This window comes from Monocercomonoides exilis (genome assembly GCF_001643675.1).
Source record: "Monocercomonoides exilis strain PA203 chromosome Unknown scaffold20-1493094, whole genome shotgun sequence".
Classification (NCBI taxonomy): Eukaryota; Preaxostyla; order Oxymonadida; family Polymastigidae; genus Monocercomonoides; species Monocercomonoides exilis.
Window position 1 is genome coordinate 670,703 of NW_027150565.1, and position 15,102 is coordinate 685,804.

At 41.1% G+C, this 15,102-nt stretch overlaps 4 protein-coding genes across 4 annotated transcripts; 3 read left to right on the forward strand and 1 right to left on the reverse strand.

Annotated features, from left to right (window-relative positions):
* Positions 1-174: 174 nt before the first annotated feature.
* On the forward strand, positions 175-5,076 carry MONOS_189 (putative nodal modulator protein; the record flags this gene model as incomplete). Its single annotated transcript, XM_067871770.1, has 2 exons — positions 175-397; positions 472-5,076. 2 exons carry the CDS (start codon positions 175-177, stop codon positions 4,995-4,997), a joined length of 4,749 nt encoding a protein of 1,582 aa, XP_067728124.1. The 3' UTR covers positions 4,998-5,076.
* Positions 5,077-5,170: 94 nt separating this feature from the next.
* Positions 5,171-9,634, forward strand: MONOS_190 (WASH complex subunit SWIP; the record flags this gene model as incomplete). Its single annotated transcript, XM_067871782.1, has 4 exons — positions 5,171-5,213; positions 5,296-5,558; positions 5,648-7,452; positions 7,572-9,634. The coding sequence occupies 4 exons, from the start codon at positions 5,171-5,173 to the stop codon at positions 9,238-9,240; spliced, it is 3,780 nt and encodes a 1,259-aa protein (XP_067728125.1). The 3' UTR covers positions 9,241-9,634.
* A 121-nt stretch (positions 9,635-9,755) lies between these two features.
* On the forward strand, positions 9,756-12,526 carry MONOS_191 (uncharacterized protein; the record flags this gene model as incomplete). The annotated part of the gene is made up of 6 exons (XM_067871792.1): positions 9,756-9,888; positions 9,943-10,034; positions 10,093-10,123; positions 10,175-10,716; positions 10,834-10,965; positions 11,051-12,526. 6 exons carry the CDS (start codon positions 9,756-9,758, stop codon positions 12,524-12,526), a joined length of 2,406 nt encoding a protein of 801 aa, XP_067728126.1.
* Positions 12,527-12,770: 244 nt separating this feature from the next.
* MONOS_192 (uncharacterized protein) lies at positions 12,771-14,957 on the reverse strand (the record flags this gene model as incomplete). Its single annotated transcript, XM_067871802.1, has 7 exons — positions 12,771-13,330; positions 13,485-13,566; positions 13,661-14,215; positions 14,275-14,387; positions 14,441-14,616; positions 14,720-14,826; positions 14,875-14,957. 7 exons carry the CDS (start codon positions 14,955-14,957, stop codon positions 12,776-12,778), a joined length of 1,671 nt encoding a protein of 556 aa, XP_067728127.1. The 3' UTR covers positions 12,771-12,775.
* Between the last annotated feature and the right edge of the window lie 145 nt (positions 14,958-15,102).

The following is a 15,102-nucleotide window of genomic DNA, read 5'->3' on the forward strand; positions in this document are numbered from 1 at the left end:
TTTTACATAGCATATGCTTAATGGCCTTCTGTCAAAAGTTCATTTTTTCCTTTTTTTAAAAAGAAAAATATGTAAAAATAAGGGTTTGGGATCAAATATTGGTTTGAGTTTTTTGCCTTTTTGTGCGTATTTTTAGGAGATATAATTTCTTCAGTTTTTGTCTCATTAATTTTTATGTCGTTGCTATGCTTACGCTCAATTTTCGCGGTTTTTACTTTATTTATGCGAGATCTACTGTTTACATCAGCAGAGGACATTATTGGTTGTGGAGGCTTTGTTAAATTGTCTCCTTACCTGACAAACTCTGGTGACAATGCAATAGATTTTGACACTATCAAAGTTTCTTTATTCGATTCACAAGGAATAAAGAAATACGAGATGAAATGTGCTCCAACAGGTTTCATATCGTCATTTACATGTTTTAAGAAAGGCTCTTTTTATCTTTTCATGTGAATGCTTTTTATCTTTTAGGCTATTTTTTCCTTCCTTGTTCGGAAGAAGGAATTTTTACCGTAAAGGTAAATGATCAAAATAATCGTTTTTCTTTCACCCCAGCAGAAAGGAATGTAGAAGTAAGAGGGAAACACTGCAACAGAGACGAGGATGTACTGTTTACGTTGAGTGGCTTTCGGTTAACAGGTGCAATTGAACCATTAGATAATCAATATGGAGTTCATTCAATTCGAGTGTCAATATTTTCGGCAGATTCCGAGCAAACTAATCCACTAGCAGTTACAACAACTGAAAGTGAATTTTCATTTGGAAATATTTTGCCAGGACAATATATACTTCGACCAGAATGTGCAGAATATACGTTTGAGCCAACCGAAAAAGTGGTTGAAGTTTTCGCAAATAATGATAATTCATTTGGCAATTTGTTCAAAATTTCAGCCTTTAATATCAAAGGCTCTGTGTTTTGTCCGAACAATTTAAATCAGCTTCAATCTATGCCAAATTTGATCATTCAACTGATTCAAGTTGGATCATATGGGAAAGAAACTGTAATAAATGAAACAAGCACCCCGTTTGGCGAAGGCTATACATTCGTTGGAGTGAAGAAAGGAGATTACATCATCAGATTGAAAAACGGAATATTACGAAATGATAAGGAAGCGCAATCAAACGAGCAATTTTTGTATCTTGCTGAATATACTGAATTTCCTTTGACAGTTGATGGTCCAGTTAATTTGGATGTTAGGAGCCACTCAAAATATTATTTCAATATTTTTGGCTATCAAAGAAAAGTTGTCGCTACATCTCCAAATGGAAGCCCACTGAAAGGCACGTCAGTCGCGATCCATGCAACACCAGCTGCACCCACATCAACCGCATCGGCTGCTGTGAATTTCCTGAAAAAGAGCTTCTTTTCCTCGCAAGCAAGCGAAGATAGCTCAACTTCTTTTCCATCTGAATGGAAGGATCTTCAAACCTCCGACGATGGTTACGCCACTTTCCGCTGTGTGAGCGAAAACGGCAAATGGTCTCAGCTTCTGGAGAAGAAAGTTGACTTTGTGAAGGATGGATATTCGTTCCCTCAGCAAGGATTTGCACCCTGTGCCCTGAACAGCTCAGCTCCTGAGCAGGCTTCGACAGTTGTTGCACGATTTGTGGAGGTTAAAGGGCGAGCGGTTATTTCATCAACCAAGAATCAAAAGAGAGAAATCACAATAACCCAGGTGCGTGAGGCAGATGATGAGCAAGCCCCATTTGCTCCTCAATCAATCACAACAGACGAAAATGGCAAGTTTTCTGTGTTTCTTCCAAACGGTCGCTTTGAAGTGATTGCACATCTGACTGAAGAGGAGAAGGCAAAGAGAAAGAGCTTTGCATACGAAAGCCAAGTGATTGAAGTAGAAGGTGCTCCAATTGGATACGACAACGATGAGCTTGTGTTTGAGCAAGAGAAGTTCAAGATCGTCGGATCTGTCCAGCTTCTGTCGAAAGACGAGACGCTGGAGAAGTCAATCAGAGTGAAGGCAACTCCAATTTCGTCTGGTTCTTCAGCGGCAGCACCAATGTTCACGTCTGTGAAAAAGGGGAGATTCTCGTTCTTCCTCGAGAGCAGCGGAGATGTGAAAGTCGAAGTGCTGGAGAGCAGCCAGGAAAGCGGGAACGAGGAACTTCACAGAAGCAATCTCTGCTGGAAGGAAAGCGAAATCATCGCAACAGTTCAGCCGAAGAACGAAGGGAGCAGCGATGCAGCTGACTCAAAGAATCCCAAAGAGACCGTGACTGAAATGAAGCCATTCGTGCAGACAGGCTATGAAGTGCGTGTGGTTCCTTCCATTTCTGCCTCGACTGTCTCCATTCGCAAAGCCAGAAAGTCTTCAAAGGGATCTCTTCCGCCTGTGCTGGATGAGCGCAGAACAAGCACATCGCCTTTTGCTGAGACGATATCGTTCTGTGTTCCTGAGCAGTCTGAATATCTGATCAACTCCTCTGTAGCTGCTGTGGTTGCAGAAGGTGTACCGTCAGACTCCTGCGGAAAGTTTGAAGACCTTCCCATGTCTATTCGTGTGGACTCACAGTCTTTGCTCAATCCAACTGAATCAACATGGCCTGCAACAATCAAGCTGAACCCGCCAACGTTCAAGTTGTTCGGTACGATCCGTGCGACGAGAAATGTCAACAAAGAAAATTGGGCTAAAAATGCAAGCAAAGAAGAATTGCGCACATACCCACTGAAAGAATGCCCCAATGAGCTGTCATTTGACATTGACTATCGAACTTTCTCGAATGTTATCGCACCCAACGGTTTAGAGCCAAATAACGATGATTTTTCCACTGAGCTGTACTCAGCGCAACTGAACAAGGAGAAAAGCGGTGAAGAATGTATATATGACTTTGCAATCAACACGAAATATGGTAAAGATGTGGATCAAGTGATAACAATCCGCCACAACCGATCGATGTTCGATGATGTGATGCAAGGATACACCAACACACGCGAAGCAGAAGCAGTGCCGTACTTCTTATTCCGCCGCACGTTTGCCGATATTCGTGTGAGGAGGCCTCCGGGGCTCCAGTTTGATGTGAAGAAGCACCTCACCCGAGACACCCCGCTGACATGCAACAAGATCCCGATTGTGGAAGCCGAGCTGTCTTCAGCCATCTGCGGGCAGATCGACCCGCCTTTGGAAGGAGCGACTGTGCGTTTCTACAATGCGACTAATGGAAGCTCGCTGTATGTCGAGACAGAAGAGTCTGGGCGGTTTTGCTTCGGCCCGTTCTTTGAGAAGGATCTTATCAATCTCAACGCTGCTCAGTTTCTGAGTGCCAGCAAGAAGGGGTATGACATCAGACTTGTGCCGGCAGAGAATGTGAGCCACGGAATTGTGAAGTTTGAGGCGAGGAAGCTGACCGAATTGTCAATTCGTGCTATTGACGAAGTAGCATACAACAAGTCAAAGGAAGCAGCAGCAATTCTGGAAGAGACCTCAAAACGAGAAAGGAAAGGAATCAAGCTGCCGCATACAAAGAAAGGCAAACAAAGCAAAATCGAAGAGTCGCTTGCTGTTCCTTCGCTGCTCGTGTCTGTGTCGTCGTCGAGTGGCTTCCGAGCGAACAAGCTGACAGATGAAAACGGGACAATCACTCTGTTTGACCTTCCATCTGGGGACATGTTTGTGCAGGCCATTTCGAACGAGTATGTGTGCAACCCACCGTCAACCATGGTGCATCTGTCGACTGATGACACAGCAGGCAATGAAATCGTGCTGATGTGCAAGAAGACCAAGTTTGCAGCACACGGCAGTGTTATCATGGCATCTTCACTGGCTGATGTTGCACAGGGAAAAGGAAGCGCTGATAAGAGCGAAGATATTTCCAGCGGGCACACTTTGTCTGCTGCGGAGAGGAGGCGCAGAGGAGTGCGTATTTCAGCAGATGCGAAGAAGAACGAGAAAGAAGAGGAAAAACCACAACTGAACATGAAGGAGCTCATCATCACCGTTTCGCAGCGCCTTCCTGATGGCCGCTTGGGATCAACAGTGAGTGTGCAGCATCTGAATGAAGACGGAACGTTCACTATTTCTGGTCTGCCTGCTTCCACAAAGTTTGTGCTGACTCCATCTTTGCAGTCATCGACAACAGCACAGTCGGCCTATGTGTTCATTCCAGCTTCAATGACAATCGAAATGCCTGCTTATGGAGACTACAACAGTGCTGTGAAGACACACAAGGACATTTTCAGTGGCGAAGACGAGATCCAACTTGCCGAGGAGGAAGAAAATGAAGAAGACAAAGAGTTCTATGATGCCCAGGAGAAGGAAGAGGAATTCAAGCTCATTTCATTCGTGTGTCTTCCATCTGTGGACTCGGGCTCTGTGAGTGGCGCACTGACTATCTCAGCCTTCGCACGGAACGACGAAGAAGAAGAATCGATGTACAATTTGATGAGGCAGCACAACATCATTGTGGAGCTTTCACCAGACAAAGAAGCGACCTCTAAGAAAGCAGTGCAGATCAAAGCGCAGAAGTTCATGCTCCCTGTGCATCCGACTCCGCCGCCATTCTTCTTCACTGGGCTTCCTCTCACGTCGTATCATCTCACCATCAGCTGCCCCAACACGAACGGTCTGTCCTGCATATCCTCCCCCGTGGCTGTGAACCTCACTTCCCCTGCGCCTTCTGCCCAGTCCCTGTCTCTGCGCATCATGCTCAAGCGGGCACACAACAGCGACGAGTCAGACAACGCTGCATACACAGTGCAGGATGAGCTCGAGTTCGACGATGCACCCAATGACTTTGAATCAGACGATGCTTCTTCAGCTGGTCTGCTGAAAAGATTGGTGTTCTTGTTGGTAGGAAAAGACGCTTCTTTGGATGGATTGGCTTGGCTCATTGGGTTAATTCTGATTCCTTCCTTTGGAGTTCCTCTTGTTTTCGCAATTATTGGATCAAATGTTGGTCAAACCTTCACTAATCTTGCCAAGCCTATTCGAAGACTTTTCAAATTAGATGATTCTGCCACAAGATTTAGAAAAAAGCGATTTTAAAAATTTAAGTACTTTTAGTAACTCATAACACTCATTTCTCTTTTCACAACAATAATAAAATCATAACTTCAATTTAAATCTGTTTATAATTTTTTTTTTTAACAAATAATTTTCATTTTGTCAAACCATAATAGTTGTTATCAAGAAAGATCAACAACATCAACAAAACTCGGATGGATCTTTACGGTTATGATCCGTTCAGCGATGAAGTGAGTGGTTTGAACATAAGACTTATATTTTCTTCAGGAAATTAATTGTTTTTATTTCGATTCATCCTCCTTTTATTTGTTGGACTTAGTTCCACCTGCCGAACAACTCCTAACTAATTTAAAAAGCTTTACATGTGAATATCAAAATGCAATCTCTGAAATGCATGACAGAATGTATAGCAGCGCTTGCGACGATTGGACACTTGAGACTGCTCCATTTACAATCGACTATCAACCATTCGAACAAATCTCAACATTGAAAATGCTTACGGATACAGATAACCTTGTATTCGAAAAAGTGATGAAAGTATTTGTTGACCTCGTATTTGAAGTGGATGACCTTGAGCGAATTGTTTGTTTCTAATTTTATTTGTGAAATTGAAATATATTTTAATTTTCAATTCATCAATCAAAACAACTTGTATGCAAATGTTCATTTAGGCAAAACGTAAGGTGTATCCAACCTTAATGACATATGGACATCAGCATCCAAAAGATGAAGTTCAGGGATCTTCACTAACACGTCAACTTGCAAACGAAGCTGAAGTCGCTATTCATTTCTCCAAATTTCTTCCTTCACTTCAAGAAATCTACTTCTTTACAAGACGAATGAACAATGTGGGGTGCAACCTTGTTCGGCAATTGGCATGCGTGTTCAATGACAAATCGAAATTGTACACCGGGTCGTTCAAAAACGTTAGGATGGCCACAGCTTGGGATGCTTTGAAAAAGCTTCTTGTAATTATGATTACCATGGATGCAATCATTGAGAACAATCGCCCACTGAATGAAGCACTTCAAATATTTAAGAAAGTTCTAAAGAGCGTTTCAATGACGCCAGTTCGGTTTTCATTCACCGAAGATGAGATAAAACCGTTTGGTATGATGATGCAGCTTATGGAAGGAGCTGTTCTTGAAGGCAACATCTATCAAGGGTTCATCAGCCAGGCGTTCCACATCCAAGGAAAAGCACCAGTGATCTTGAACAATGCATTCTTAAATGCATTTCTGTCGATGGTGCGAGAGTCTGTCGAAGGGATTCTCAGTGCTCTTGCTGCTGCTGACAAAAAGGATTGGTATTCCACCCTGTTCTGCAACTCATGCTATCTGACCGACCTGGAGCAGATGATAGTTGGCGGAATTGGTCTGTTTGTGATGTTTCCTCAGATCTTCCAGCAGCCGTTTCCAGACAAGTCGTGTTTCCGCGACTTGTGGGACATCACAAAAAGAGTGCCTGTCGTACTGCTGTCGAGCTGTAGCGGGGCCATTCCGTTTTATCCAGCATTGTTTATCGTGTCCAAATACCCGAAAGTTGTGGTGACATTTTTGGCAGGCGACAAAGTACGCGCGAGTGATGTGGAGACCGATTCGACGACAATGCTGCGTGAGATGGACGCCACACTCTCTAATCGTGTGCTTGTTGCTGCATTGAAAGCGAATGTTTGGGCGATTGGGATGGAGAGCTCTCTGGCAGATGCTGCACGTGCGGCCTCACAGATTCTTAAAGAAACAGCCAAAAAGGTATCAACAGAGAAAGTCGGGCTGAGCGGAGGCGGTGACGATGAAGACGACGAGTTCTTTGAAGCGAGAGATGAGGAGATTGCAAAGAGAACTGGTGGGAGCAGCTCCTGGAGTGGCTCTGCTGGTTCGAAGGAAGGATCCTCGGGGACACAGGTGGTGACTGTGGCATCAGAAGTGATAAACGACAGGACGTTGGGATTTCGGTCACAGCTGATTCAGACAGGAATGCGCTTGGCTTCTTCTCTGCAGCACCTTATTTACACATACGTCTCGCTGTATGTGGCGCTGGGTGATGTGTTTCCGGCGGGCAACCTGCGGATTATTCTGTTTGCAGTAGCGACGCTGAAGAAGATTGCGTATGTATTCTATTCGCGTTCAGTGGCTGTGGGCAGTGTGGCGACCGCGATGATTGAGAAAGTGCGAATGGAGCTGATTGACCGCATCAATCTGATAGCCGAGCGGAGCGGACTGTCGCTGGCTGCGCATCTGTCCCCCGCCCAGCTCGACCAGCTGGCTGCAGTGAAGATCTTTGCGAAGCTGCTGTCTGGTGCGTTGACGCCACAACGTATCAGAGCAGCAGAAGTGGTGCTGGATACACTCAGACAGAAGAACGTGATGGTGGTGAAGGAGCTGAACTACTTCCAGTCGGTGTTCTCCACACTGAGAGTGATGGTGTCGCTGCCGAAGCATCTGAACGCTGCGACGGATTGCTCGTTCCTTTATTGGTATGCTTTTGTTTTTATTTATTGCTATGAAAAGTTATAATAAAATATATGTATATTTGTTAATATGATTTATTCTTCTAATGAAAAAATATATTTGAAATCTTGTTAATATAATTTAGGTGCAAGCCAATTTATCCTCAATTCTTTGAGATGTATTTCACCGATGCCGCTCTTTCCTCCACATTCTCCCTGTTCTGTGTTGCATTACACGACCCACTCCGCTTTGTGCAGACAAACGAGGAAGTCTCAAAGGACTTTGTGGAAGACGTGCAGAAGTGTATGCAGGATGCCCTCATCGACCCACTCGGCCGAGCGATTGAGACGCGGCTGCGGCTGGATGTGCAGCAGACGATGGTCATCTTCCTCTCCGAAAGCGCAAAACATCACTCGTCCCGCTCCGACTCACCGTCCCGCTCCTCTGCAGGCTCTGCCTCTTCCTCCGCTGCTGCCTCGGCTGCTGCGAGTGCGCAGGCTGCAGCCTCTGACCACATCTACATCACTCTGTGCTCTCTCCCACCTGTTCGGCTGTTTGGCGAGCAGTTCTCGCTCAAGTCGCGTGTGGAGCTATATCTGTCAACCACGTTCTACAACCTGACAACGATCCATCTGTCTGACTGGAGAACATACAGCGAGATGACATCACTGGCAAGACAGAAGTACAGTCTGATTCTGGATGACCCACATCTGCCCACACAGACACTGGAACAAGGGCTGGATATGCTGGAAGTGGCAAGAAACCTGCATGTGTTTGTGTCCAGATACACATATTCGATGAACTCACAGCTGTTTGTGGAGATTCCCGGAGACAACAAGACAATCAACTCGATGTCTGTCAGACACTTTGCAAATTCTATTCGGACGCACGGCACGGGTATAATGAACACAACAGTCAACTTGGCGTACCATCTGCTGACGAAGAACATCATGCTCTTCTGCCAGTTCCTGCAGGACGAGCACATCAAGTCCTTCCTCGCGAAGGACTTCCGTTTCTGGAAGAAGAACAAAGAGCAGCTGAACGGACAGTACCCATGGGACATGGCACAGCGGTTGATCATGGATGTGCGTCGGCTGGGTACGAGTGACGATGGCGTTTCTTTTATGGACAAGTTCCGCAGATTAATCACAGAGCTTGGAAACATTCTCGGGTTTGTGCGTATGATTCGTAGTGGGTCGCAGCGGTACTGCAGCGAGGCAATCAAGTTTGTGCCTGACCTGGGCGAGATCATCAGCTTCAAGGAGACTGTTGAGCAGGACAAGCTGTCCCCAGCCACGGCAGGCTGTGCGGAGTCGTTTGACAACACACTGGACAACCTGCTGCACAACTTTGCAGAAGGGACAGACTTCTTCCAGCTGCTGCTGTCTGCTTTCAGAGACAAGCTGAAGGACGATGGCGTGAACACGATGTATCTGAGAGGGTTCCCGTTCATCATCCCTGCACTGACTGTTACGTTCATCGATGCGATGATCTCGCAGAAAGACTCGCTGGCGAAGAAGCGGCGGGGCGGGGCGTTCAACGACGACGGCTTTGCGATGGGCATCACGTTCCTTCTGTCGCTTCTGAACCAGCACAACGCATTCGGCTCACTTCACTGGTTTAACTCGGTGTTTGCGCACATTGCGGCTCAGAGGAAGGACACGGAGGAGAAAATGGCGCGGATGAACAGGAGGGGCGCCAGCGAAGACGCACAGACGCTGCAGATTACACTGAAGAAATGGGAGACTTACCAGCTTGAGTTTGAGTTGCTGTCATTCACATTCGCAGGAGCGAGGGTGCTTTTCAAGGAGTAAAATATTGGCTATACAGTGTTTTCTTTTTTAATATAATCTGTTTTTTAGAGTATTTCTATTTCTTGTTTAAAAATATGTGGAAAAACGAAAAACTTCCTGTGTGTTACTCTCTTTCTCTCACTTCTACATTCAATTTATCTTCAAATTGGGATTCTCAATTTATCTGTATTTTCTTTTTTTGTTACAACTCCACACCCTAGATTATTACACGTCACAAGAGTGAATAATTGAAGTCTCCATTTCATTGCACAATATTATTTATTGAGATTGATTTCACATTTTGCATCTTATTCAATTATAATTTTTTTGATCATTAACCCAATCCAAAAATGTCCATTGAAAAAAAAGAAATTCCAATAGCTTTTTCGTCATGGACAACTCAAAACAGAAGCTCGCTCAGATTTTCTAAATTTCTTAGTGAAACAGAAAATTTAAATATCAATGATAAACGCGATAATAAAGCTTATGAGCTCAGAAATACTCAAAGAACATCATATTTATCAAAAAGGCGCACTATGGATGATAAAAGCATTACAAAAGAAGAGGAAATAACACAATTGCTGAAAAAGGAAATTGAAGAATTTCGTTCTGGAGATATTTCTCTTCAATCAAAAGCGTTAGCCTCAATAAGAAGTAAGTTTTCAACACGTTTGAAAGATTATACAAAAATATCGTTGACTTTTTATTTAAATTTTTTATCAGAAACCTCTGTGCCTTGCGAATATTTGATGAAATACAATTTTCTTTCAGATCTTGTCGGAATATTGATGAATTTCTCCATTCCAACAAATCAGGTTTAAAATAACAAACTCGAAATTTTCATAATATTCATAAAAATTTTTTATTGAACAGCTAAACGCACTTTGGCTCTTGACAAATATGTGTTTGCACATTTTCTTAAAGTATTGTTTATCATAATTCATCAATAATTCAGCTTATTATTCTGAAAAAGTCTCAGCATCTCTGGTACAACTCAACATTATGGCGCAAATACTTCAAATAGTTACAATTCAGCAAGATCTTCAGATTAAAACTCAAGCATGGTGGCTGGCATCCAATATTCTTCATGACCAAATTTTAAACGTAAGCACTCTTTTCACCAATGATCTTTTAAAAGCAGCAATATCAGATCTTTCAGCAGCATTTGGTATAGTAAACAAGATTTGTTCCGGTACCAGCGCGTCATCAACCTCAACACATCCAACAATGTGCGTGAAAGTGTGCTCATCATTCTCACATTCTGACGGAGCAAGTTCCTCAGTTGTCAGAAAGGCAACAAACGAAGAAGCCTTCTTAGAGATTTTACTGTTCTTATTTAAGAGACTGTGCTCGAATCAAACAGTTATTCAGCAGATTAGTGCATTTACCCCACAACTGTGTGATATTGTTGTTTGTGAAAAAATTGACAAAGTCCCTCGCCGTGATGCTGTGTATATTTTAAGCACGATCATCAATTCAAAGCCACAAGAAGCGGAGGTATTTTTGTTTAATATCAAAGCATCTAGTTTTCTTTCATTCATTAAACTGTTGTTAATTTCTTTTTGCTTTATTTTTTATGATTGAATTTTTTCCATTTTTTTAAAACTCGAATAGACTTATATGGCGAAACAGTGTTTGCTTCCCACGTTTCAGCTCTCTGCCGATGATGGTTTCTGTCAGGATTCATTAGAAATTTTACAGATAGTCAGTGCAATTACTATGCTTCCCGAAACATATAACAAGGATGTTTGTTTCATTGTATTAGAATCTATTTCAGTTTATTAATTCTTTAAATATTTTTATTTCACTGATTTATCTTTAAAAATTACAGTTACTTTTCACTCGCAGCTTTTTAACTTTTCTGGAGGTATCGTTGCTGTCTGGTGATAACAAAGTCAAAGATGAAGCAAGCTTTGTCTTTTCTAACTTGGCAGCAGAAAGCCAAGAGCAGGCCGAAGTCATGTGCAGACACAGTGTTCTTCGTGTTGCTATTGTAATTTTTACATCATCCGCAACAACAACGAAAACAAGTTCCAGCCTTCTTCTTGGCTTTTCTAATCTTACGCTAATGTCGTCAATAACGCGACGGCTGCTAATTGAGGAGTGCTGCCACATTGCAATCACAATGCGCCTGAGCAGCTGGATGTTTGCAATTGCACATGCGGAAAAAGAGGGTCCCGCTGAAGGATGGGAATGGATGGTTGAGAAAAGCCTTTCAGTGCTGAAGAGGTTGCTGGATGAAGCTCAGCTGATTTCTTGTGAGTGGACTGAGAAAAATAGAGAAGATGGAAAGGAAGTACAAATGGAGGATGAAGAAAACGATATGGAAGAAGAAGAAGCAGTTGAATGTCCGAGTTATTCTCAATTTCTTGCTGATTGTGTGCCAGTTGGAGCGGGATCAAAGAGTATGAGTGATGCTTGTTTATCTAGAACAATGCTAATGTCTGCTTCTTCAACAACTGCTAACGCTTCTTGCAAATCATCCTCAACCACTTCTTTGCAGCGACCACTTTGGAATCGAGATAAAACAAAAAAGACAGCTGAGCTTGTTGATAATATTGTGATTATTGAGTTGACCTTGGCTGAGCAAGTTGTCTGGGTTGCGGAGTGTTCAGCTAATTGCACTGGAAAGATGCAAAAAATGGCGCAATTTATTTTTGACCGTTATTTGTGTGTAAGTCCTTGGGTTAGGTGCGATTCATCATCAGAAAATGAAACTTGCGAACTGCATTCAGTAAGAGATGGCCACAATGCTTCATCGCAAGAGTTAAATGACAAAGCAAAGGAAAATGAAGTTGCGATGGATGAAGACAAAGAAAAAGTGGATGAAGGTGATTGCATTGCAGAGGCATCTGTATTATCATTTGTTCAATTTAGCTCAAAGCGAATCACTGATTTTTATAACATGCTTGTTTTAGTCGATGCGATAAACAGAATAAGCAACGATGAAGAACGAGAGCGTCTAATTTTAAAGCAAAAGAAAAGATTAAACTTAGCAAATGAAGATTGTCTTATCAAAGGAAAGAGAAAAGAAAAGGAATATTTTGGCACAATTCAGTCAAAAGATTATTTGATTAATGAGGAAGATCCAGATGAAGCGAATGAAGACAAAAGAGAAGGAATGCAGCTGGAAAAAGATGATGGAACTTATGAGGAAGTGGGAAGTGAAGTGTTGGTGCATGATGATGAATCAGAGGATGATTCGAACGATCAATGCGATTCTGAGAACTCAAATTTTGATGCTGATGATAACTTCCATGCTGACTCAAGTTGCTTTAATCAAGGCATGTTATTCACAAATGTGTGAATTTAGTTGAAATAAAAGCTAAGTTCAAGAAATAACAATACAATACAATTTGATCATTGACAGAAAATTGTGAGCTGAATATTTCACAGATTGTAGATATGACGCTGATTTAGCACTTATTCATTTGACAATAAGGTTTTTTTTTCAAGATTCTAACCCACATGCTTTCGAATAACTCTGCCATTAAAACACAAGAAATTTTTAGCAATGGTAATTTGAAGAACAAATGAAAAAAGAAAAACGATTGATTTATTTGCTGCTTTGTTTCAATTGTGACAAAAAGCGTGACATTTTACTATGAGCTTTTTGCTTTTTAAATTGCTGTTTCTTTTTCATTTGCTGTTTTTGTTTCCCTGTTTTTTTCTGAAACTTCTTCTTTTGTTTGTTTCTATCGTTCATCATTGCTTCTGTGCGAGTTCTCTTCTTTTTGGGAGGAAGTGCATCGGGCTCAATTTCTTGTTTGTCTTCATTGCTATCAGTTTCGTTTTCGTTTTCACTATCATTTTCGCTATCATTTTCACTATCGTCCTTTGAATCCTGATCGGATTCATCAAGCTGGTAATCATCTGACTCACTTTTTTCTTCGCTTTCACTTGAAGAAGAGTTACTGCTTTCACTGTCATCATCGCTGCTTTCATGACTTTCTTCCTCTTCTTCCTCCTCTTCTTCTTTTTCCTTGGGCTGTTCTTCTTCATCCGATTCTTCAATATCAGATTGATTTTTTATCTTTAGTAATTGTGAAGTGGAATGAAATGTAATAAACTCACTTAAACTTATGCTTGCGACATGAAGCTTATCTGGAGCCTATTTATGAAGAAAAATATTTTTTATTAAATTTAAAAAAAAAAAAAAAAAAAAAAAAAAAAAAAAAACAATTTTTTCAAAACAGACAAATAATATTTTAAGATGAATTATAATGAATTTGTTCTCAAAGCTCTACAATGAAAAAAAAGCATACAATTGAAATGTCGTCACAAGGAAGTGCAGTTGCTGTTCTTCCGAGTAAAGCTATTTGATCAAATGGGAAAAACGTATATGCTCTAAAAATATGAAATTTGTTGAATACATTTCGCAAAAATAAACGGAACATTTAGAAAATAACAAGAAACACTTAATAAAACAAAAGAATCACACCTTATGCTTCCATCTTCGTGCCCTGAGATCACAATATTACTATCATCATCCCACCGTTTAACGCATTGCATAACCATCCCCAACTCGTCTTTCCCAGCACCTGATTTGGAGTTCTTTGTTATTTTTCTCCTTAAGAGAGAGCCTCTCAAAGAAGCTCCGCTTCCTTTTGCCATCAGCTCATAGGAGCTGTGTGCAACACCATATCTTTCGTTTTGATAGAGCTGCACATACGGCCGATCATCCATTGCAACCATAAGATACGCAGAGTCTGCTTGTTTTGCCAGTTCGTTAATAATTCTTGATTTTCCCTTTGAAGGATTTGAGGATTGCGAGATTGAAGAATTGACGGTATTATCATCAGGTTTCTCTTCATCTTGAGTTTGTCGTTCGTTTTTCTTCTTTTCTTGTTTTGAAGTTGCTTTTGGTTCAGAGTTACGTGTTTTTTTCGCTCTCTTAATCCAGACGCAGCACTGAAGAGAATGCTCCAAATCATCAGATGCAGTAATGAAACTTGTTTTGTTACTCATATTAAAAATGCTAAATGCTCCGTCCAAACTAATGCAAATCAAAAGAAAAGTTTTAAAATTTTGGTAACAAATGAAACTGTTGTATACCTTACAGATGCCAGGCAATTATTGTCAGAAGAATAGCTCAATCCAGTTATTTCATCTTCATGAACATCGTCATAACTTTTTACTGGTTTTGATGTATTGCGAAGATCCCATATCTTATTTGTTTAAAAATGAAATAAATCGACTATATTCTTGCTTAAAAGCATACTGAAACTTGTCCATCTTCACAGCCCGTCGCAACAACTGAATCTGAAATCTTATTCAATGCAGTGACAGGAGAACTGTGAGAAAGTCGTCCACAAAGTCCTATTTCATCTTGCGAAATCCATTTTTCACGAGGGTCTAGTAAATGCACTTCCTCATCATTTCTTCTAACGATTAAAACTTTTTAAAAAATTTAAAAAATTTCAAAAAACATAAAATCAAATGGTTACACAAAAAGTCAAAAACTTTAAAATGTTTTGAGCTTATTAAAAACAAAACAAACGATTCAAATCTGATGAAAATTCAAATTGATGAGGAATTTTAGCTTCTGAATCTTCCCAGGACTGAATAATTGTAGGATTTTTCGAACCATTTCGTGGATTATCAATTCTTTAATAAAGAAAAAAGTCTAATTTTTATAGAAGCAATAATTCATACATGCATATTTCTCCTTCAAACAGCCCGCAAGCAGCTTGATTGTTTTCTGGAAAAAAGCAAAATGAAGAAACTTCACTTTTCATTTCAATCAACAGCTTCTTTTTACTAATATTTGATATTTTTGTTTCATTAAATATTTTGTCACTTTTTGATTGATTTTTACCGTCCATTAAATACAAGCTTTCTTCTTAACTGCACAAAATCAACCTTAATGTTGATCATGCCCAT